Below are 25,352 nucleotides of genomic sequence, written 5' to 3' on the forward strand. Positions count from 1 at the left end.
CGTCGACCCAGAATCAGAAAGGAAAAAATTAATCAGATTTGCAGATTTATTAGGTAAAGTCCGTAAAGGAGCCGAACGGTCCAAAGCTGGAGACAAACAGGTATTAAGATCTCTGCCCCAGATCAATGAAAACTCGTTCAAATTCGGAAACTGATCAAACAATGATTTATAAAATTCCGGACAATCCATATTAGGAGCATAAACATTAACCAAAACTACTTTTTTATTAAATAGTAAACCACTAACCAATAAAAATCTACCATTCGGATCAGAGATAATATCCTGTTGTATAAAAGTAACTGAGGAATCTATAAAAATAGAGACGCCTCGAATCTTAGCATTGGAGTTCGAATGAAATTGTTGTCCCTTCCAGAATTTGAAAAAACGTAGTCTGTCCCCCCTCCGTACATGGGTCTCTTGTAAAAATAAAATTTGTGCTTTAAGTCTCCGGAACACTTTAAAAACTTTTTTCCTTTTAATAGGATGATTAAGACCATTAGTATTCCAGGAGACAAAATTAATAATAGACTCCATAAATCCTAAAGTCAACCCACAACAAGGAGGATTGACGATAGGCGCGACCCACAAACCCGGAGAGGAAACAGAACATACAAAAGATACCGGGAAAAAGGACGCAACCAGTACTTCAATAATGTATATAGCCCAAAGAGAAACAAACTAAAACGTGAAGCCCCTCCCACCACCCCCCACCCCAAGACCTCAAGGCAAAATCTAAAGCAGACCCGCCAGAAAGAAGCAAGCACTAAAACTACCCCCATGACTTCCGGTATACGCTCCCTAAAAAAAAAAGGTATAAATATGAAAAGGATCAGCTAATTGTAAAACAGTAAAAAAGTAAAAAAAAAGGTAGCTCAATTAAAATACACACAGAACAGAACAAAAGCCGGAAAATATATATTAAAAAAAAACCACAATAAACCTCAAACCCATGAATAGACACAGCAACAAGAAAAAATAAGATTATTGACATAAAGTGGTTATAAAAAGCAAAACAGAATAAAATTTTTAAAAAACTACAAAATTTAAGGCCACACAGGAAATACGTAAGATGACAAAAGGGAAGTAACCACCCAGAATCCCCTGGGAAAAGAAAGAAATGACGCAGTTAAAAAGAAAGTTTAGCAACCATATTAAGAAATCAAAAGTAAACTTTTCTGCCCAGATAGGGCACGAAAAAGTTAAAACCAACCAATTCACAGCCTCCGATCAACGGAGATAATTAAAAAAAAGGCAATTAAGATGTTGAAGATGAAAGTTGATCCAGATAACTCTGGGCATCCGATGGACAATCAAAAAAACGAAGGGCTCCATCTGACATGCGAATCCTTAGACGTGCAGGGTACAGCAGCGCTGGTCTTAAGTCCATCTTATAGAATTCCGACATCACGGATCTGTAACGAACACGTTGGTCCCAGATTGGTTTACTGAAATCTTCCACGAATCGGAACTTAAGATCCGAAAAATCAATGAAACCTTTAGATCGAGCGAATCGAAACAGTCTCTCCTTGTCTTGAAAATAATGAAAACGTAAAATAACATGCCTAGGTCTATCTGACCTAGACGAGTATGATGGGATTCTGTGAACACGATCCAGAAGCGGTGGTTGGTCAGGAAATACAGTAGGGAATGCATCTTTTAAAAGTTGAGAAAAATATTTCATGGGGTTGTTGGATTCCACAGCTTCCCTCACCCCGATCATTCGTAAATTCTGCCGTCGCATTCTAGATTCCAAGTCAGAGTTTTTAAAAGTCAAAAAGTCAAGTTTCTTCTTCATTACATTAATTGTTTCTTCGATTTTCCCCATCTTAAGCTCACTTTGTTGCGCGAATTTTTGAAGATCAGATATAGCCGACTGATGTTCCGCAATAAATGTTTGCATCTTATCAATTGAATCGGCAATTTTCTGGAAATTAGTTGAGATTTCCGTATGAATCAGGTCTTTAACAGAGCCTGCAATTTCCGTACGAATCATCTCCCTAACAGAGGTTGAAATTTCCCTCTGAATTAACTCCGATATCGCTTTCAAAGTCACCGGTGATTCAGTCGGGGGGAAATCCGTAGCTTTCGGTTTAACCGGAGGTTTACCATCCTTGCCGTTTTTCCCGTTCTTAGACATAGCAGATCTAAGTATCATCCAATTGTCGGAGAATTCAGTTTAATTCAAAGTATTGTAAGAATTGATGCCTTAATGGTTAATTAAAGTATAGCTGACCATAGAGAAAAAAAACTCAGAGGTAATGGAGCAAGTCAAGAACGCGACTTCACTCCATGAGCGCTACCGGAAGTCCTACTGTATGTCAATAATAATTGTATAAAATTTCTGTGTAGAACTGTGCTCTTATTTTATTTTCATTGAAATTCCATTGAAACTATTAAGTGTTGTTCAATATGCATAGTCTTTACTGTGCTGTGATTTATTGGCTCTTCCTTGTACAAAAATAATGACTATTAATCTGCCCACAACAATCTAACAAGTCATTTTAATGACTTTCAGTCCTTGAGTTATAGGTTTCAAAGTATAGCTTCATGTTCCTCCAGCACAAATATAAACTGCTAATGACAGTTCTGAGGCACAAGAGTTTATGAAATCTGCTTCTAGCTAACAAGTTACCTAAGTGAAAGATTAGTCATTGGGGGCATTCCAAGCTCAACAACAGCTGTTCCCTTGAATAGAGTCTGGAATCAAGGACCATACTCTCAGAGGGTGATGCAGGTTGAACAGTTTTCCATTAATCCTGTAGATCAGCTCAATTCCAATAGAAGCTTGTTAAAGACAAGTTGCAACAAATCAATGAGAAAGATTGAAATATCTGTTGGAGCAATAATGCAGCTTTGGCACCAATGTGTATTAAGTTTAGCTCTGTAGAGGGCCCACTACGGTTTGCATGTTATAATGAAATAAACATTAAGTGGTGCAAAATTTCTACAGACAGCCACTTTTGAGAAGGATAAACTGAATGAAGGATTTAAAAGGGTCAAATGCTTCTCCCTTATTTCATTTTGGGGTTGTTGTGTTATGATATTCCTGTATATTCTGCCTCCACTGGAACAAATTAAGTATCTGTCAGAGAAGAACTCTTTGCCAGGCAGTTGAAAAGGACCCTAGTAAGCACTTCCCTGTAACAGCCAGCAGGAGACTCTTCTTCAGTTATCATATTTAGATTTGTATACTTCCTTTAAAATGTCATAATTGTAGTATTTCAAAGGTTCTTTGGAAAATCCCCCCATTCACTAAGGAGGACATAAATAATCTTCCAGAAATAGTAAGGGACAGAGGGTCCAATGAGATGGAGGAACTGAGTGAAATACATGTTAGTAGGGAAGTGGTGTTAGGTAAATTGAAGGGATTGAAGGCAGATAAATCCCCAGGGCCAGATGGTCTGCATCCCAGAGTGCTTAAGGAAGTAGCCCAAGAAATAGTGGATGCATTAGTGATAATTTTTCAAAACTCGTTAGATTCTGGACTAGTTCCTGAGGATTGGAGGGTGGCTAATGTAACCCCACTTTTTAAAAAAGGAGGGAGAGAGAAACCGGGGAATTATAGGCCGGTTAGCCTAACGTCGGTGGTGGGGAAACTGCTGGAGTCAGTTATCAAGGATGTGCTAACAGCACATTTGGAAAGCGGTGAAATGATCGGACAAAGTCAGCATGGATTTGTGAAAGGAAAATCATGTCTGACGAATCTCATAGAATTTTTTGAGGATGTAACTAGTAGAGTGGATAGGGGAGAACCAGTGGATGTGGTATATTTGGATTTTCAAAAGGCTTTTGACAAGGTCCCACACAGGAGATTAGTGTGCAAACTTAAAGCACACGGTATTGGGGGTAAGGTATTGGTGTGGGTGGAGAATTGGTTAGCAGACAGGAAGCAAAGAGTGGGAATAAACGGGACCTTTTCAGAATGGCAGGCGGTGACTAGTGGGGTACCGCAAGGCTCAGTGCTGGGACCCCAGTTGTTTACAATATATATTAATGACTTGGATGAGGGAATTAAATGCAGCATCTCCAAGTTTGCGGATGACACGAAGCCGGGTGGCAGTGTTAGCAGTGAGGAGGATGCTAAGAGGATGCAGGGTGACTTGGATAGGTTGGGTGAGTGGGCAAACTCATGGCAGATGCAATTTAATGTGGATAAATGTGAAGTTATCCACTTTGGTGGCAAAAATAGGAAAACAGATTATTATCTGAATGGTGGCCGATTAGGAAAAGGGGAGGTGCAACGAGACCTGGGTGTCATTATACACCAGTCATTGAAAGTGGGCATGCAGGTACAGCAGGCGGTGAAAAAGGCGAATGGTATGCTGGCATTTATAGCGAGAGGATTCGAGTACAGGAGCAGGGAGGTACTACTGCAGTTGTACAAGGCCTTGGTGAGACCACACCTGGAGTATTGTGTGCAGTTTTGGTCCCCTAATCTGAGGAAAGACATCTTTGCCATAGAGGGAGTACAAAGAAGGTTCACCAGATTGATTCCTGGGATGGCAGGACTTTCATATGAAGAAAGACTGGATGAACTGGGCTTGTACTCATTGGAATTTAGAAGATTGAGGGGGGATCTGATTGAAACGTATAAGATCCTAAAGGGATTGGACAGGCTAGATGCAGGAAGATTGTTCCCGATGTTGGGGAAGTCCAGAACGAAGGGTCACAGTTTGAGGATAGAGGGGAAGCCTTTTAGGACCGAGATTAGGAAAAACTTCTTCACACAGAGAGTGGTGAATCTGTGGAATTCTCTGCCACAGCAAACTGTTGAGACCAGTTCATTGGCTATGTTTAAGAGGGAGTTAGATATGGCCCTTGTGGCTACAGGGGTCAGGGGGTATGGAGGGAAGGCTGGGGCGGGGTTCTGAGTTGGATGATCAGCCATGATCATAATAAATGGCGGTGCAGGCTCGAAGGGCCGAATGGCCTACTCCTGCACCTATTTTCTATGTTTCTATTCCAGTTTGTGGATGTTTGGGATTCCTTACTGCCGAGACCTGGAACCTGAGCATGGATACTATTCGTGGCCAAAGCCTTGGTTTTACCTGGGAAGAATCCTTTTCAGGTTCCTCTAATTAAGTTCTAGACAACAGCACTCCGAGCCCTTGTCAGGAGCAAGATCCCATTGCAGTTAGCTTCCCTGAAGCCTTGCCAAATACATCTTTCCAGAAGGTTATATTTTTTCTTACCCAGGCACTGCAGTCACCCAGGAGAATAAAATTTCCCCTTCCCAGGATGTATACCAGTGATTTTTTTCAAGGTTGGAATAGAATCCTCCTTGGTCTCATCAATAGCTTCTGAGGCAGTGTTCCCTCTAAGCATCACAGGTGTGTGGCTGTGCAAAACTGAAATGTTCCTGTGCACATAACCTTTGTTGCCACGCAGCTGGGATTTTCTGTTATATAATGTTTTATTAAATTGCCGTGCAGTTTTCAGGCCATGCAAAAAATTTACTGCTCAGAGCAATGGTTAATCCACACAGCTGTAAAAAAAGTTAGAAGGATCATTGCTCTGGGGTTGGACCATATGCACCCTGTTGATCATAGATTATTGGTTCCATGAGGTAGAGGGCCATGAAGCAAGAATTTATGCCTGGGGGGAAGAGGGAATAGCTGATATGCAGGGTAACTCATTTTTGATGGTGCAGCTCATTCTAAATGTGAGTCTTTGGGATTAGAAGAGGACATAAAAGATTTCTATAAACATACATATTTAAAGGGCATGGCAATCTTGCAGGAAGATGCTTAAATGGAGGAGTTTCTGAAAGCCAGAGGAGGTTTGTTGAGCTTGTGGACTGCAGAACATAAACAGAAGTCAAAATCTTTGCCATCAGAAGGAGACCACTGCACTCATCATTGAGCTTGAATCAATGGCAGCGAGTATTAATGAAAGGGAGAAGTAGAAATGAAAGGTTAATGGATAAATGGGTTTCAAGGCGTGTAAATGGAAGTGGACATTGTTATGAGCAGACGAAGGTAGGGGAGCAATGTGTGAGCAGTAATTGAAAGGCAATGAGAAGTAAGAGAGTGTGAGAGCAGGGCTTGAAGGAATCTGTTAGCATCGGCTCCAGGAAATGGAAAATGAATTATCGTGGGAAATGAAAAAAAAACACACTAGATAAATTAGATTATAAGGAGAGAATAAATACAATCTCAATCAACTGACCCCAAACAGCAGAATGAAGGTCAGGACCAGGGAGACTGGCTGGTGAATTATTCCTTGGGATAAGGAATAAAGTGGTTAATTGTGATTTAGTTTCTTATTCCCCTTTTGCTAAAATTAATTGTCCTTTTATGAAATAAAATAGTACCTACGATTAACCCTAATTACTTCTTTAAGATACAAAAATTTAATATGTACTGTACTGCATGCTGTTGAATTATACATCATAGAACTACATTGCACAATGGCTTTGTTAGATTTCTTTTTTAGGTGTCCCTACACCTCATTTCTTATGTGCCCTAAATAAGTATTATTTGGTTATTTCTTATTTAATTTACATAGCCTACATGACTTGTGTTTGTGTGTCAGCTATTTTAAAGCAGTTAACATATTTCCTTGTTGGCAAGCACGATGATAAGGGAATGGTCTGGAGCCTCCAATGTTTGGAATTACTGAAATCTAGGCAGAGTTTTATGTATATAATTGTACTGGTCTAAATGTTATTCAGTGGGTATGTGTGGATGTGTTTTAGTCCTTTGACTTGTATTTCTTAATTTTTATTTTGTTAACATTACTTTGATTTTAAACAGGTTGGTGATTTTGAGTGTCAAAAATGTCCATAAGCATTTAATAACAAATCAAACTACTTTTACCCTTTTGATGACCTTGGCTTCAGCTACCTAGACCCTAAGCTTAGGCATTCCCTTCCTAAACCTTCTTGTCCACACCTCTCTTTCTATCTTTAGGGTGCTCCTTAAAACATAACACTTTGGCAAAACTTTCATTCATTTGTTCAAGCATCTCCTCGTGTAGCTCATTGTGATGTTTCTTATGAGAATGCCCTGTGAATGTCCTTCTGACATTCTGACAAAAATGGGTCGATTTAACAATGATAGTAAAAAAAAAGTTGTTACTATTGCATTGTCCTAGGTATGACTGTATGAAAGACAGTGGCAGTATTTTTTGAACATAGATTCAATATTCCTACTCTCTAGTTTTGTATGTTTATATATGAAGTATGTTTTCGGCATTGCACTAATCTTTGTCTATTATTCTCTCTCGTTTTCTCCCTGCTTTAATAAATATTCTAAATAGTGGCAGTGCCTCACAAAATTGGACGTATCATTGAAGGTAGTCCTGCAGATCGCTGTGCAAAGCTCAAAGTGGGCGACCGCATCCTGGCAGTGAATGGACAATCCATCATTAGTATGCCTCATGCAGAAATTGTGAAACTAATCAAAGATGCAGGTCTTAGTGTCACACTACGCATTGTCCCTCAAGAAGGTACTGTCTTGCCAAAGCAATTTTATAAAGGAAATTTTGAGAAGTGAAGTGTGCCAAAATCAGAAATACCTATCACGTGCAGCAATCTGAAAGGTTTCTTTTGATTGTTTGCATCCATTGTAGACACAAGTAGTCCTGCTTCTGCGCCAGGTTCAGAAAAACACAGTCCCATGGCACAGCAACACAGTCCGATGGCACAGCAGAGCCCGACAGCACAGCAGAGCCCTGGAGCACAACCACCTCCTCCTCCTCTTCAGTCACAAGGACATAATGGCAGGTATGGAAACCGTCCCTCTTTAATGAGTGGTTATATGTCAGAGAGATCTTCTTTTCATTCTGCTGGTGACAGCTAGGAATATTTCAAGGCAACATGTTGTCAAATTGAAATATTAATGGCAACAACAAGATGTTTTTTATTAATACGCATGTACATTTTTAAAGTTTTGCTGTAGTTTGTAAGAATAATAGAAAGGAGTCTTAAACTTCCATTATTTAACTCTTACAGTACAGAATGAGCTTCCATCTTTTTAATATTCAACTTCCTTGCTTACAAATGACCTTTTCAAAAAGAGATCAAATTTTTTATAGGTGATTGAAGAACAAAAAACTAAGGACTAAACTGTAAATGGAGCAATATATTTAGCTGTCTTATCTTGCCCTCTGGACACTATCTCAGCAATGAAAAGTGAATTATATTTAACAGACTGCTGTTGCATCACTCTAAATTAATGAACATCTTGCTATTGGAAAGAAAGGATTAAGAGCAGGAGTAGGCCATCTGGTCCAAGTTTTCCCTGCCATATTGATCTTGTTGCCAGAATTGATGGATTTTTGGCTAAGTTTGCAGATGATACAAAGATAGGTGGAGGTGCAGGTAGCATTGAGGAAGTAAGGAGTCTGCAGAAGAACTTGAACAGATTGAGAGAATGGACAAAAGTGGCAGATGGAATACAATGTGGGGAAGTGTAGGATCATGCACTTCGGTAGAAGTGTTTTTTAGATGAGGAAGCAACTGAATTTAGTACTTCGAGTGCAGTCTCACCAAGATCATATTCAATTTCAGTAATACATCTTGACGACTGTACTTGAATCCATTCGTAATAGAGGCCAACATACAATTTGTCTGCTTGCTTGATGCACGTGCATGTCAGCTTTCAGCAACTGTATACAAAAGTGGATGACCTCATTTCTGCCCCCCACATTATGTCCCATCTGCCATGTTCCTGCATAGTCACTCAAAGTGCCTATCTCCTCTTGAAGCCTCTTCATATCTGCCACCCCCCCCACCCTGCATTGCAAGATCTCACATCTCATGTTGTGTTACGCCATCAGTAAAATTGGAAATAATGGTTCCGTTAGCCAAAACATTAATGCTATATTGAGTTGCTGTGGCCCCAAACACAGATACCTGAGTCCTCCACTAGTTAGAGAAGCCAACCTGAGAAGATTAGTTCATTCCCTTGTTTTACTATTTGCCAGTTAACCAGTTCTCAATCCATGCTACAATATTACCCACATTCAGCATGTGTCAAACTTGACCAAACAACTGGGTGGAACTTTCTAGAAAGTGTATGAAAATGTAAGACATTACATTCACTTGATTCCCCTCCCTCCCCCTCTCCCCGCCCCCCCCCCCAAATATATACGTCCCAGCAAGTTCCATGATTTGGATATCAGGCTAATAGGGCAGTAGTCTCATGTTTTCTTTCTTATTCCTGAGTTATACCATCATGTGTGCAAACCTCCAATATGCAGAAACTATTCCAGAATCCATAAAATTTGGAAGACAACCAGAGCATCTCTCTGTGGCCATCTTTCAAAATTCTGGGATATATATCATCTAGTCCTTGGGATTTATCAACTTTCAATCTCACCATCTTCTCAAGTAGCATGTCCTGACATTAAGTTCTTTTGTTGAGGACCTTAACATTAGTAATCTCTGGATTGCTGCCACTGCACACAGCAGTGAGAGTAAGAATAAGGATGATATGGCAGATGAATGTGTGCCTGAAGAATTGGTGCAGTGGGCAGAGTTTCAGATTTGTGGATCATTGAGATCACTTCTGGGGAAGGTATGACCTGTTCAAGAGGGACAGGTTACAACTGAGCAACACACACAAAATGCTGGAGGACTTAGCAGGCCAGGCAGCATCAATGGAAAAAAAATACAGTCGATGATTCGGCCCAAAACCCTTCGGTTTGTGTTGCTCGGATTTCCAGCATCTACGGATTTTCTCTTGTTTGTGATTTGGTTACAACTGAACACAAGAAGGACCAATATCCTTGTGGGCAGTTTTGTTAGAGCTTTTGGGAAGGATTTAAACAAGGTTGGCAAGGGAATGGGAACCAGTCTGACAGGCCAGAGGATGGAGCAGTTGGTGTAAAAGTAGATGCAATATGTAGAGAGCCTGTGAGGAAAATTAAGTCGCAACACGCTGGAGGAACTCAGCAAGTCGGGCAGCATCAGTGGAAATGTCGACCGATCTTTTCCACTGATGCTGCCTGACCTGCTGAGTTCCTCCAGCATGTTGTGAGTGTTGCTTTGACCCCAGCATCTGCAGATTATTTTGTGCTGAGGAAAGTTAAGTAGTAGGTAGGACATAAATGCAGTCAGTCGGATAGGTTGAAATGTTCATACTTTGTTCCTAATGTGAGAAGTATCAGGAACAAGGGTGATGAACTAAGAGCATGCAGATCGGTACATGGAACTACAGCATTATGGCCATTACAGAGACTAGGCTGTCACAAGGGCAGAAATGATTTTTATAAATGACTTGGAAGAAGAAGTGAAAGGGTGGGTTCATAAGTTTGCGGATGACAGGAAGCTTGATGGTGTTGTGGACAGTATAGAAGGTTGTGGTAGATAACAATAGGATATTAATAGGATGCAGAGCTGGGCTGAGAAGTGGCGGATAGAGTGCAATCCAGTAAAGTGTGAAGTGATACACTTTAGAAGCTCGAACTTTAAGGCAGAGTATAGGGTTAAATACAGGATTCTTGGCAGTGTGGAGGAACAAGAGGATCTTGGTTTCATGTCCAATGATCTTTCAAAGCTTCAGTGCAAGTTGATAGGGTAGTTAAGAAGGCATATGGTGTGTTGGCCTATGTTACTCGGGGGATTGAGTTCAAGAATCATGAGGTAATGTTGCAGCTCCGTGAATCTCTGGTTAGGCCACACTCCATCCTCCCGCCACCCCACTAGGAATAGGGTTCCCCTGGTCCTCACCTACCACCCCACCAGCCTCCGGGTCCAACATATTATTCTCTGTAACTTCCGCCACCTCCAACGGGATCCCCCCACTTAGTACATCTTTTCCTCCCCCCCCTGCATTCCACAGGGATCGCTCCCTACGCAACTCCCTTGTCCATTCATCCCCCCCATCCCTCCCCACTGATCTCCCTCCTGGCACTTATCCGTGTAAGCGGAACAAGTGCTACACATGCCCTTACACTTCCTCCCTTACCACCATTCAGGGCCCCAAATAGTCCTTCCAGGTGAGGCAACACTTCACCTGTGAGTCGACTGGGGTGATATACTGCGTCCGGTGCTCCCGATGTGGCCTTTTATATATTGGCGAGACCCGATGCAGACTGGGAGACCACTTTGCTGAACATCTACGCTCTGTCCGCCAGAGAAAGCAGGATCTCCCAGTGACCATACATTTTAATTCCACATCCCATTCCCATTCTGCCATGTCTATCCACGGCCTCCTCTACTGTAAAGATGAAGCCACACTCAGGTTGGAGGAACAACACCTTATATTCCGTCTGGGTAGCCTCCAACCTGATGGCATGAACATCGACTTCTCTAACTTCCGCTAAGGCCCCACCTCCCCCTCGTACCCCATCTGTTACTCATTTTTATGCACACATTCTTTCTCTCACTCTCCTTTTTCTCCGTCTGTCCCTCTGAATATACCTCTTGCCCATCCTCTGGGTCCCCCCCCCCCGTCTTTCTTCTCGGACCTCCTATCCCATGATCCTCTCATATCCCCTTTGCCAATCACCTGTCCAGCTCTCGGCTCTATCCCTCCCCCTCCTGTCTTCTCCTATCATTTTGGATCTCCCCCTCCCCCTCCAACTTTCAAATCCCTTACTCACTCTTCCTTCAGTTAGTCCTGACAAAGGGTCTCAGCCTGAAACGTCGACTGCACCTCTTCCTACAGATGCTGCCTGGCCTGCTGCGTTCACCAGCAACTTTGATGTGTGTCGCTTGAATTTCCAGCATCTGCAGAATTCCTGTTGTTTGGAGTATTATATTCAGTTTTGATAGGAAGTATATGGAAGCTTTAAAGAGGGTGCAGAGAAGATTTATCAGAATGCTGCCTGGATTAGTGAACATGTCTTATGAGGAAAAATTGAGCAAACTAAGGCTCTTCTCTTTGGAGTCAAGAAGGATGAGAGTTGATTTGGTAGAGGTGTACAAGATGATAAAGAGGCATAGATAGAGTGGACACTCAGACACTATTTCCCAAGGCAGAAATGGCTAATATGAGGGGCATAACTTTAAGGTGTTTGGAAGAAAGGTTAGGGAGGGTGTCAAGGGTGACTTATTTTTTTTACACAATGTGGTAGGTGCAAAGAATGCTCTGCCAGGGTGGTGGTAGAGGCAGATACATTAGGGACATTTAAGAGTCTTTAAGATGGGCACATGAATGAAAGTGAAATGGAGGGCTATGTGGAAAGGAAGGGTTGGATGATCTTGGAATAGGTTAAAGGGTCGGCACAACATCTTGGCCAAAGGGCTTTTATTGTGCAATTCTTTTTTATGCTTTATGAATTGCTGTTGGATGTTCCAAGATTTAGATGTTTCAAAAGGGACAGGGAGGGATGTAAAAGAGGTGGAGGAGTGGCATTTCTAATCAGGATAATCATCTACTGAGTTAGTGTGGGTGGAAGTCAGAAATAGAAAAGGAATCACTCTACTGGGAGTATTCTATAGATCACCCCCCCCCCCCAAGTGGCAGACACTGAGTACATCGGGAGGCAGTTTTTGAGAAGGGTAAAAAATAACAGGGTTGTTGTCATGGGTCAAGAGAGAAAAGGAAGTAAAATTAAGGTTTATGAAGCAAGGATCAGACAAAGCTCCTGAGAGTTAGGAGGTTGAGAATGGACTTGGGAACACTAGAAGGAGTCATGAGAAACTGAGTGGAATTAAGGAAAACATCAAAGCATTCTACATGTAGGGGAAGAACAGAAGGGTACCTGGAGTGAAGGTAGGACCAGGTAGAGATAAAAGAGGAAAGATGTGCCTGGAGTCAGAGGTAGGGAAAGTACTAATGAATAATTTGCTTCAGTATTCACTGGTGAAAGGCACCTTGATAGATGTGAGCAGAGCAAAGAAAAGGCCAAAATGCTGGAACATGTCAACATTAAGAAAGAGGATGTGTTCGAACTTAGGATAAGTAAGTCCCTGAGATTAGACGGATATACCCCAGGTTACTACAGGAAGCAAGGGATGAGATTCCCGCACTTCTGAAGATGATCTTTGTGTCCTCAGTGGCCACTGGAGTAATATCAGAAGATTAGATGGTAGCAAATGTTACTGTTTTGTTCAAGAAAGGTAATAGGGAAAGCTCTGGGAATTATAGACCAGTGAGTCTTGTATCAGTGGTAGGCAAACTATTGGAGAGGGTACTTAGAGACAGGAATTACAAGCATTTAGAGAAGCATAATCTGATTAGAGGTAGTCTGCATGGCTTTGTGAAGGGCAGGTTGTGCCTCAAGCCTGATTGAAATATTTGAGTAATTGACGAAGCAGGTTCTATCGGCTGCGTAAGTCTAGGGAAGACTATCTCTGGCCCCGTCAAACGTGTGAGATTGAGGTGTAAGCTCACCCGAAACCCCGTTTGTGTGGATGCTGCATGATTCATTGCCGTTACAAATCAGTAACGCGAAATAACAGACTGTACATCATATACAATTAAATGATTTAGCTTTATAATTCTTAATTTGACTAAAGAGTTAGTAAGGGAAAAGCAAAAATAAGCAAGGGGCCCATTTTAATGAAACAGTCTACTGTGCACAAGTTGGAGCTCACGGTTTCCCCTTTGCCAATCCTCCATCAATTTCCCTTGGCTTCGTCGACTCCCAGCCCCACTCCAAGTGCACTCCTACGACCTCTCCTCCCTGGCATCTTCTCTCTTCATCTCCCACTGAACAAAAGACCCAGGTCAGGCACATAGCACGAAAACACACTCAAGTCATTAGACAGCTCACATTCCAAAGCGCCCGTTATCTCTGACCATAACCCAAACACTGCTTCTGCAAAAAGACCATTACATTAGCAGTGAAACCTTTCCCAAGGTAATACACAGGCATGTGGTGAATACGAATTTTAGTAAGGCAAGGTTTCCTACAGTAGGCTCACTCAGAAGGTTAGGAAGCATGGGATCCAGGGCAACTTGGCTCATGGATTCATAACTGGCTTGCACACAGAAGGCAGAGAGTAGTAGTAGTTGGAGCATATTCTGCCTGGAGGTTAGTGCCCAGTGGTGTTCCATGAGGATCTGCTCTGGAACCCCTACTCTCTGTAATTTTTAGAAATGATGAATAAAGAATTTTTTTCTTAATTTTACACTTTTAAATACTAGTCATTATCTGTCCACTGAAATATCTTCTAATATAGTAGTTTTCCAGTTAACCGCAGCTAACTTGCCCCCCAGACTTTTGTTATTGCATTCTGATTTCAAGTATTTGTTATCATCTGATTGTACGTATATACAACCAAATAAAACAAAGTTCCTTCAGACCATAGTGCACCCACAAAACATAATGTTACACACAGTACTTAAAGCAAAATATTACCATAAATAAATTAATAAAATATAATTCAAAGTGCATGTAGCTTGCAGCACAGGTAAACAGTACAGTAAACAGATTGCCATCCTAGTGACGAGACCTCAGTTGTGGCAGGGCATTCATTAATTTCACAACCTGAGGGAAGGAGCTATTACCCAGTCTGGCATTTCTAATTCTGATGCTTCTGTATTCCTTCCTAACAGCAGTGTGTTAAAGAGCTTGTGAGATGGGTGTTACGGATCCTCAACATTGCTTTGGGCCCTTCATACACAACTCTTCTGGTAAATGTCACAAATAGGGGGATTTAAGAGTTAAAGAGGAGGATTTGAATTTAAGACTCTTGTTTGTAATTGGCTTACATAATTTTAAAACTCAAAAATCTTATTATCTTTAATGATCACTCCTTTCTAAAGGTTAATTTAGAACAAAACCATTAACATTTCCTCACTGTATAGTACTCATTATAAAATGCCCTATCCTTTTTATGGTTCTTCACCAACATAATGTCATTAACTGAATATTTGACTTACCTGGTCTCTGTGGATTACATCTCGCCTGACATGCCCAACATTACAACTACTTTTTACTGGCCTACGGTAGGTAACTCCCATCTATGTTTACTGCCATTTATTATTCTTAATCCACCCAAACGGATACAGATAATGATCTGCTAAGCCAAGATAATTTTCTACCGGTATATTAATCACATTTCATTCCAAAATTTTTATGTAGAGAAACACAAGAGTTAATCCGATTGGTGGAGGTTACAACAGGCATGAGATATGTAATCACTTAAACCACATTAGTGGAGTTTGCAATGTTACACAGGCAACACCCTGTACTTCTTTAAAGATTGCCGCTCGATCTTTGATATCCATTTGGAAAGGTAAACAACCACAGTATAAAGCCATTTGTGATATTATTACAAATGGCAGTCACGAAGACTTACTCAATCTTAATCAATCGCTGAAAATCGCAACGCTTGAAATGACTAAAAAGTGAATGACCTTTGTAGTGGCTGATGTTGTTTTTGCTGCGGGCTGCTGCTGCCATCTAGTGGAATTGTGTGCAGAATATTCAAGTGTCAGGAACAAAGTTTTAAAAAAATGAGCTCACAGAATGCTGGAGGAACTCAGTATGATGAAGAGGCTGAGCCTAAACTGCTGTCTAACTTGCTAAGTTCTTCCAGCATTTTGAGCCTGATGCTCAAGATTTCCAGCATCTACAGAGAGTCTATCGTGTTGATGAGAATAGGAACACCAGAAGTTATGAGCTGAGTAAAATCAAGGCTCATTCTAACCTTTGCATGTGGTAGTTTCATAAAGAAATTTGATAAGAAAAGATTCTACATTAAACTTACAATTTTAAATGTTATTCCTTTTACTATATATTTCTAGGAGTTGTACTGTAGCGCAGATTAACTGTCTTGGAATTCCAGATGCAATATAGGCCTGCATTACTCATGCTCTGCAGTTCACTAGGTTTAATCTGTCAGGCTAAAAAATATTAATCTAATTATCTGAACTTTTTTTTTAAGAAACAAAATGTTTCTTGAGATGGTTTGTGTTAATTGTAACATTGAGTATGTTTATCTAGTTACAGGTCAGAAGTGAAAGCAAGACAAGATGTCAAACCAGATATTAGGCAACCACCATTTTCAGATTACAGGCAACCTCCAGCAGCAGATTATCGGCAACCACCATCTCTCGATTACAGGCAGCCACCTTTATTAGACTACAGGCAGCAGCCTCCTGACAACCGACAGTATGCAATGTCTGAATACAGACAACCACAGGTGGGAGAGTTCAAATGTTCCAATTTACTGACCATAATAATTTTCCATGAGTGAATACCTTGATAATGTTTCAGAATGCCTTTGGTGTGTTGAAACCACAGTACAATATAATAGATGATTGATGATCCGGGAGAACTATATCTATGCCATATCTCTTCAGGACTTTACAACATTAATATAATGCTATTTTAGATTACGTATTTTGATGATAGGCGCATAATTCAATATTGAGAGAAACTTGACAATGCAGACAGAAGATGAGTACAGGAGAGTGTCAACAGAATGCTATAGTTTTGTGAAATAACCTTGGATTGCAACTGAAACACCCTGGTTTCCTTTGCTGCATAAATCTAGGGAAGACGGCTTCCAGCCCCGCCAAACTAGTGTGATTGAGGCATTCTCCCACCCCAAACCCCCAGCTTGTGTGATTGCTGTGTCACTTGCTTCCCGGTTAGAAATTGGTGCCACATAATAACAGACAATACACTGCATATGATTAAAGGAATTATATTTATGAATCTTAACTTATCTAAAGGGTTAGTAAAGAATAACAAAAAGGAAAGGACCCATTCTAATTAAACAGTCAAACATGCTCATCTTGAACTTCTCTGTCACCCACGAGCTGGGCCCTCATCAGCATGAGTACCCACACCGCCTTCTGAACGCTGCTCGCAATCCATCTCAAACAAATGGGTCTCCAACCAGATCGTACGCTACCACCGGTTCTCCCCAGCGTCTTCTCCCTTCATCTCCTCTCAAACAAACGGGTCTCCCACCGGATCGTAGGCTACAACCGGTTCTCCCCAGTATCTTCTCTCTTCATCTCCCACCGAACAAACGGGTCTCCCACCGGATCGTATACTACAACCGGTTCTCCCCAACATCTTCTCTCTTCATCTCCTCTCAAACAAACGGGTCTCCCACTGGATCGTACGCTACGACCAGTTCTCCCTAGCGTCTTCTCTCTTCATCTCCTCTCAAACAAACGGGTCTCCCACTGGATCATATGCTACGACCAGTTCTCCCCAGCGTCTTCTCTCTTCATCTCCTCTCAAACAAACGGGTCTCCCACCGGATCGTAGGCTACAACCGGTTCTCCCCAGCGTCTTGTCTCTCCATCTCCCGCCATGCAAACAGGTCACCCACCGGATTGTATACTACGACCAGTTCTCCCCAGTGTCTTCTCTCTTCATCTCCCGCTGAACAAAAAAAGACCAAGCCCAACCTTATTGACCCTCACAAAGAAAACCTCCTGTTAATTGGATGGCACACATTCCACATCATCCCTTATCTTCAACAGCTGCTCTTACAGAACTGCCAAAATGAAATACCTACAGCATAACAGTGGAAAATATAAACCAGGGCATTACACAACTTTGGCTAAAACGCTCATAGAATTTGAGAAAAGTATTTTTGTATGCAATATCAACTCAATTTATAGGGAAAATACTGCACTTATAAATCATATTTGACTTTAACAAAGAAAGGTGACACGGTCATATATAAGATGATCAGTAATTTTAAGTAATGAATATTAGAGGGAAGAATATAAACTGAACAGCACTACTTTAATAGTGGTGGAATACCCAGAAAATTTTCGCAACATATGCCAGTGAGATTAAACCTAATTCTGATTTCTGAAAATTATATATACAGTGCCTTAAATATGCAGGGCATTGATAAATTTATTTAAAAATCATGTGGAATCTTTGATTTTGCAATGGACAATTAGGGGGAAAGGGCAAGAGAATGAAAATGAACATTTACAAACCAGTAGCAATAAAATGCAATAATTGCCACGTTCACCGCAAGCGTTGAGCAGGTAAATATTTTGTTTATAAAATCAAATGCTAGAAGGCAGGATTTTATTACCCCCAAAATTCTGGCAACAGCATAAAATCATTGAAATATTATTGAGTGCCAATATTTGTTTCATTTGACTTGAAAACTTAATCAGGTCAAATTTTTGATAGGTAGTTATTGTATTGGCATTTATTTTGCATTATCGTCTGAAGTTAAAATGATATCCCTTGTGTTTTCTTAAAGGCTAACAAATACACAGGTTCATAATGTGTGCTTAATTAAATATAAAACCTAAAAGGCAGCAAGTTTATTTATATTTTTATTTCTTTATTGAGAGACAATGCAAAATAGGCCCTTGCAGCCCTTCGAGCAATGCCACCTGGCAAACCCCAATTTAACCGTAACCTAATCACGGGACAATTTACAATGACCAATTAAACTAATTTGGACTGTGGGAGGAAACCCATGCAGTCATGGGGAAAACATACAAACTCTTAACAGACAGCAGCAGAAAATGAACTCGGGTCACTGGTACTGTAAGGCATTGTGCTAACCACTACACGACTGTGCCGTCCGTTTATAAGGTTTTGAAACAAAAATGATAGAATAACTTAACTGTGTGTGGGCACGTGGCCAAGTGGTTAAGGCATTCGACTAGCGATCTGAAGGTCATGAGTTCGAGCCCCAGCTGAGGCAACGTGTTGTGTCCTTGAGCAAGGCACTTAATCACACAGTGCTCTGCGACGACACTGGTGCCAAGCTGTATGGGTCCTAATGCCCTTCCCTTGGACAACATCGGTGTCGTGGAGAGGGGAGACTTGCAGCATGGGCAACTGTCAGTCTTCCATATAACCTTTCCCAGGCCTGCGCCCTAGAGAGTGAAGACTTTCCAGGCACAGATCCATGGTCTTGCAAGACTAATGGATGCCTTTAATTTAACTTAGCTGTACCTTTTTTAATAATTATTATACAAATCTGCAATCAGAAAGTTGTTCCAATTTAACTTCTTTCAGATTCTACCATTCCTTTTTACCTGCAACAATCCTTCCTTAATTTCAATTCTGTGGCTTTTGTAATTTAAACTTGTTATGTTTTCACTTTAATATGTTTGATCTGACACTAGGGAGCCTAATGCCATAATTTCTGAAAACAATCATTAACTAATGAATTAATAGAATTAGGGGAATTGTACAAAAAGTCAGCTCATTTTATTGGAAACAACGCTCTGCTTACAAAATTATACTTGCTTTTAAATTGAAGATCATTTCCTGAGCTAATAGGACACCCTGTAACATTGGTGAAGTGTTGGTGTGTGAGAATAGCTCAGAGGATCGGTATACTTTACTTTCCCTCCAAGTGGCAAACCTTTAGCAGAAAGGGATAACAGCTTAGAAAATTAAGACAAAACATAGGCCGAACAAAATGGCTTGAAGATGTTGGAATTTGGAGCAACAGGCAGTCTGCTGGAGGAACTCAATGGGTTGACAGCATCTCTGGGGTCCTAATGCAGGACTTTGACCTGAAACTTCAACAGTTCCTTTCCTTTTAGATGCCTAAAAGAAAAGGTTTAAGGTATATCTAACTTGAATCTGACCAAGTCGCCATTGTAACCAAGCTGAATTATCATAAAATTATCTACTCATTTTGTGGGCTGCTTCACATTGTCCACCTGGTGGCATTGCTGCTATAGAGAATCCTCTGGAGAGAGCCTCCTACAAATCTTCCCTCAGAGGATTACAAACAGTGAAGATGTCAATAATTGCTGGCAATCAGTTTGCACTGACCACAAAAGCAGTCCCTGTGAATATTTAATATAGTATTTACCCTATAATGTGGGATAAAATTTTGAACAGAAGTTGCTTGCTTCCCAAGAAAATTACCAAACCTTTAGAATACTGAATCTCAAGAGCTGTTCCATTTTCTATATAAACTGCCACGTTATAACCAACTGCTCTACAATATAGTAGAAAAGTCAATATTTTGATTTAATGTTATATTATTAAATCAAAACTATATTAGGGAAATATTAATTTTAATTATGGTTGTTTAATCAGAATGTGTTCTAGTGGATTGTCATTATGTAACACATAACGAGGACAGGCTACTAGATATTTCTCTGCTTGGAAAAGAAACACAGTTATTTATAATGCCATGCAGTTCTTAAATCCCACATGAAGTACTACTTCATATTAACGTACATAGGAATGGCTAGGTACTGACCATATGAATTGAAGTTAAAAGTTCACCAGCGTTTAAGAAATACTGATTTAAGAAGATTTCACAATGAAATTCTGCCATTACTATTAATTTGTCCTACAGTTCACCTAAGCAATATTCCTGAGCCGCTGTCGTTTCAAAATATCAGGAATTTTCAGTGTTTCTGTCCAAGCTGATTAGATTTACTATATTAGGATACTAAAACCTCTAAACATTTGATGTAGTTGGTGTATATTTTGTTCTTCTTTACATTTTCACGTAGGATTTTGATTACTTTACGGTTGATCTGGAGAAAGGTGCCAAGGGATTTGGATTCAGTATTCGTGGCGGCCGAGAGTATAAAATGGATCTCTATGTATTGCGGTTGGCAGAGGATGGACCAGCTATCAGAAATGGGAGAATGAAAGTAAGCCAACAATTTACTTCTGGTTAAATGTATCACAGTCAGACACAGAAATTAAAATATTTAAAACCAGAGTGATTAAAGCTAAAACGAGAGGGCATAGGTTTAGAACACAGAACAGCACAGCACGGTACAGGACCTTCAGCACACAATGAAAACCTACTGCAGAATTCCTCCCTCCTGCACAGCCCAGAACCCTCCATTTTTCTATCATCCATGTGCCTAACTAAGAGTCTGCTAAATGTCGCTATTTTATCAGCCTCTACCCCCACCCCCAGCAGTGCATTCCAGGCATCCACCATTCTCTGTTTTAAAAAAATACATCTGACATTACCCCTAAGCTTCAAACAGTCGTCTTCTGGTATTGGTCATTGTTGTCCTGGGGAAAAGGCAAAGGCTGTTCGCTCTGTCTATGTCTCTTATCTTATACACCTCTATCAAGTCTCCTGACATGCTCATTCACTCCAAAGAGAAATGTGATAGCTAGCTTAACCTTTCCTCATAAGACAGGTTCTCTAATCCAGGTAGCAACCTGGTGAATCTCCTGTGCACCCTGTCTAAACCCTCCACATCCTTCCTATAATGAAGTGACCAGAACTGAATGCAGTACTTCAAGTGTGGTCTAACCAGAGTCTTAAAGAGTTGTAACATTATCCTGTGGCTCTTGAACTTAATCCCACCCAATTTATAAAGACCCACTCGCTATAGGCCTTCTTAACCACCCTATTAACTTGCACTACAACTTTGAGGGATCTTTGGACTAGGGACCCGAAGAGCCCTCAATTCCTCCACACTGCTCAGAATCCTGCCATAACTTTGTACTCTGCCATCAATCAGCAAAAGATTTAAAGGGGATCTGAAGAAGAACTTTGTCACCCAGTGGGCAGTTGTAATTGGAATTGTGCAGTTGTAATCTGAAATGTGCTGTCTGTGAGGGTGGTGGATGCAGACATTTTAAGATGTGCCTAGACAAGCCCTTGAATTGCCGATGCATAGAAGGCTATGAACCAAGTGCAAAAGAAATGGGATTAATATGATTGGCCACCTTATGGTCAGTGTGAACTCAGTGGACCATAGGACCTGCTTCTTTGCCCCATTACTGTATAAGTCTATATTGGCTGCACTATGTTAAGGTTGCAGAAAATAGAAAATCAACCAAAAGATTGCCATTGCAAGAAGACGTTTTTGGGTATCAATACCAGTAAGACTGTTATATGGCTGAAAGGTGTAAATACAAAGCAGGGAGTTTCTCACATTGCAATGCAAGAGCTAATAATTTGAGCAATTTACCATTGGTGCAGCAGTATGTGTGCTGTCAAATCTGACAGTATATGAAAGGTCCTTTAGAGGTAATGCAATATCTTCACTTCCTTCTGAATGCTGAGGGGAGTATTACAACCATTTCTGTTACTACAATTAAGATTCTGTATCCATCCTGGAAGTTTTAATGATTTCAATGGTTTTATATTACTCCTGTTGCATTTATCAATTTACCCATCAGGGTTAGTTTATAAAAACTTCAAATAAAGTTTCAGCCATCCATCCAATTGGGATTTTTATTGGAATTGTATAACTAATACTGTACTTTGGTGCGTGTAGTTGTGTAGAACTGGATGGGAACCACAGTAGCAATACATAGTCTGTTTTATAAATAAAATAATGTCATGGTTATGCAAATTTGTAACAGGAAATATTACAAAATGCCACTTTAAGCAGAATTCGTGTGCTCAAAATGCATCTTAGTCCAAAATTAAAATGATAGCCCAAATATTAAGAGTTTTTATGGCATAATGTAATAATTTGGGCTTCCAACCATTTAATCAGCACAAGAGTGAAACTAGACAGGACATATCTTCTTGTTGAAACTTATGAACATTGCTAAAAATGACAAACTTGCATTGCTATCTCGTGACTCATTGATTCTGATCAGGTGCCAGCCACTCTGCTAAACAAATAACTTGTCAGGATATAATATTCAAGTCAAGTTTTATTCAGGACTTAGCATGTGCAAAATTTGAAACCTGATAAAAGCTCATATGAACACACAGTGGCATGCAAAAGTTTGGGCACCCCTGGTCAAAATTTCTGTTACTGTGAATAGTTAAGTGAGTAGAAGATGAACTGATCTCCAAAAGTCTTGAAGTTAAAGATGAAACATTCTTTTCAACATTTTAAGCAAGATTAGTGTATTATTTTTGTTTTGTACAATTTTACAGTGAAAAAAAGGAAAGGAGAACCATGCAAAAGTTTGGGCACCCCAAGAGATTTCAGCTCTCAGATAACTTTTACCAAGATCTAAGATCTTAATTAGCTTGTTAGGGCTATGGCTTGTTCACAGTCATCGTTAGGAAAAGCAGGGTGATGCAAATTTCAAAGCTTTATAAACACCCTGACTCCTTAAACCTTGTCCCAACAATCAGCAGCCATGGGCTCCTCTAAGCAGCTGCCTAGCACTCTGAAAATTAGAATAAATGATGCCCACAAAGCAGGAGAAAGCTATAAGAAGATAGCAAAGTGTTTTCAGGTAGCTGTTTCCTCAGTTCGTGATGTAATTAAGAAATGGCAATTAACAGGAACGGTGGAGGTCAAGTGGAGGTCTGGAAGACCAAGAAAACTTTCTGAGAGAACTGCTTGTAGGTTTGCTAGAAAGGCAAATCAAACCCCACCCCCCACCCCGACTGCAAAAGACCTTCAGGAAGATTTAGCAGACTCTGGAGTGGTGGTGCACTGTTCTGCTGTACAGCGACACCTGCACAAATATGACCTTCATGGAAGAGTCATCAGAAGAAAACCTTTCCTGCGTCCTCACCACAAAATTCAGTGTCAGAAGTTTGCAAAGGAACATCTAAACAAGCCTGATGCATTCTGGAAACAAGTCCTGTGGACTGATGAAGTTAAAATAGAACTTTTTGGCCGCAATGAGCAAAGGTATGTTTGGAGAAAAAAGGGTGCAGAATTTCATGAAAAGAACACCTCTCCAACTGTTAAGCACGGGGGTGGACCGATCATGCTTTGGGCTTGTGTTGCAGCCACCCAGTGGCATGGGGAACATTTCACTGGTAGAGGGAAGAATGAATTCAATTAAATACCAGTAAATTCTGGAAGCAAACATCACACCATCTGTAAAAAAGCTGAAGATGAAAACAGGATGGCTTCTACAACAGGGTAATGATCCTAAACTCACCTCAAAATCCACAACGGACTACCTCAAGAGGCGCAAGCTGAAGGTTTTGCCATGGCCCTCACAGTCCCCCGACCTAAACATCATCGAGAATCTGTGGATCGACCTACGACCCAAGAATCTCACAGAACTAGAAGCCTTTTGTAAGGAAGAATGGGCGAAAATCCCCCAAACAAGAAATGAAAAACTCTTAGCTGGCTACAGAAAGCATTTGCAAGCTGTGATACTTGCCAAAGGGGGTGTTACTAAGTACTGACCATGCAGGGTGTCCAAACTGTTGCTTCGGACCCTTTTCCTTTTTTGTCATTTTGAAACTGTAAAAGATGGAAATAAAAAAAGTAATCTTGCTTAAAATATTAAAGGAATGTGTCATCTTTAACTTTATGCCTTTTGGAAATCAGTTTATCTTTTACTCGCCTAGCTATTCACAGTAACAGGAATTTTGACCAGGGGTGCCCAAACTTTTGCATGCCACTGTAAATAGCTCTTCCTTATGCCATTATGCCCCAGTGCCAATTTATGAGGCTAGGTTTCAGAGAACTTGATATCGAGGTAAATGCACTACAGCAAAAAGTCGGAATTCTATCCACCATTGTAAGCTCTTGAAACCATCACTTAATAACTTTAATTGTGTCCTTTGAAAACTAATAGTTTCTCTCTGGGGCCTGATGATCATACTTCAGTCAGGATCACTAGAGGGGAAAAAGTTGGAGTGATATTATTTTCAAAGCCAATCCTCTAATATGATTTTCATGTTAATTCACAGGGATAAGCATTGCAGATTACATACTCTGAATCATTTGTATGGTAGTGAGCTAAAATTTCTCAATATTTAGACAAAACTAATTGAAAAGGATTACTGTTATGTCAATCCACATGAAAAAGTCAAATTTCTGTCTTTTAGTTATTGTATAGCTAAATTCTCAGGACAATAGTTATAATAAATAGTATCCCTAATTTAATCTAAAATGAGCTCTAATTTTATGGTTTGTTTCTTTGCATTAGTAATTTTTTAAATTCAAAGTTGTACAAGAATATAGCTATATTGAATTTCCTCAAAGGTGGTCTGTGGAAGACTCTGAGGTACAGTGAATAATTGGACAAACATGGATTGTTTTCTCTGGAGTTTTTTTTATATACGCTCAGAGTGGTGTGGCTGGATTGTGCTGCTGAGGGAGGTGGTACAAGCACATATAAAAGCAATGTTTAAGAGTTATTTAGACTCAATCATTGAGCACCATAGAAGTGAAATAGTGTCTTTGGCTCATCTAGCCCATGCCAAACTGTTATTCTGCCTAATCCCATCAACCTGCAATTGGACTGTAGCCTCCATACCCCTCCCCTTCATACCCCTCCATACCCCTCGATACCCCTCCCCTTCATACCCCTCCCCTTCATACCCCTCCCCTTCATACCCCTCTCCTCCATACCCCTCTCCTCCATACCCCTCCATACCACTCCCATACCCCTCGATACCCCTCCCCTTCATACCCCTCCATACCCCTCCCATACTCCTCGATACCCCTCCCCTACCCCTCGATACCCCTCCCCTACCCCTCGATACCCCTCCCCTACCCCTTGATACCCCTCCCCTTCATACCCCTCCATACCCCTCGATACCCCTCCCCTTCATACCCCTCCATACCCCTCCCCTTCATACCCCTCCATACCCCTCCCCTTCATACCCCTTCATACCCCTCCCC

The 25,352-nt window shown here is 40.7% G+C and overlaps 1 protein-coding gene across 12 annotated transcripts in view; it reads left to right on the forward strand.

Moving 5' to 3' along the window:
• magi2a (membrane associated guanylate kinase, WW and PDZ domain containing 2a) overlaps positions 1-25,352 on the forward strand; it is a 600,063-nt gene that overhangs the window by 548,477 nt on the left and 26,234 nt on the right. For all 12 annotated transcript variants that reach the window (XR_010021125.1, XM_063072811.1, XM_063072812.1 and 9 more), the window contains 4 exons: positions 7,261-7,449; positions 7,573-7,726; positions 15,847-16,045; positions 20,328-20,471. Coding sequence is in view for 11 of the 12 variants with exons in the window: in XM_063072811.1 (XP_062928881.1) it covers positions 7,261-7,449; positions 7,573-7,726; positions 15,847-16,045; positions 20,328-20,471 (686 nt within the window). In the remaining variant the exon portion in view is untranslated. The remainder of the gene's footprint in view (positions 1-7,260; positions 7,450-7,572; positions 7,727-15,846; positions 16,046-20,327; positions 20,472-25,352) is intronic.

The sequence above is a fragment of the Mobula hypostoma genome, chromosome 20 (genome assembly GCF_963921235.1).
Source record: "Mobula hypostoma chromosome 20, sMobHyp1.1, whole genome shotgun sequence".
Classification (NCBI taxonomy): domain Eukaryota; kingdom Metazoa; phylum Chordata; class Chondrichthyes; order Myliobatiformes; family Myliobatidae; genus Mobula; species Mobula hypostoma.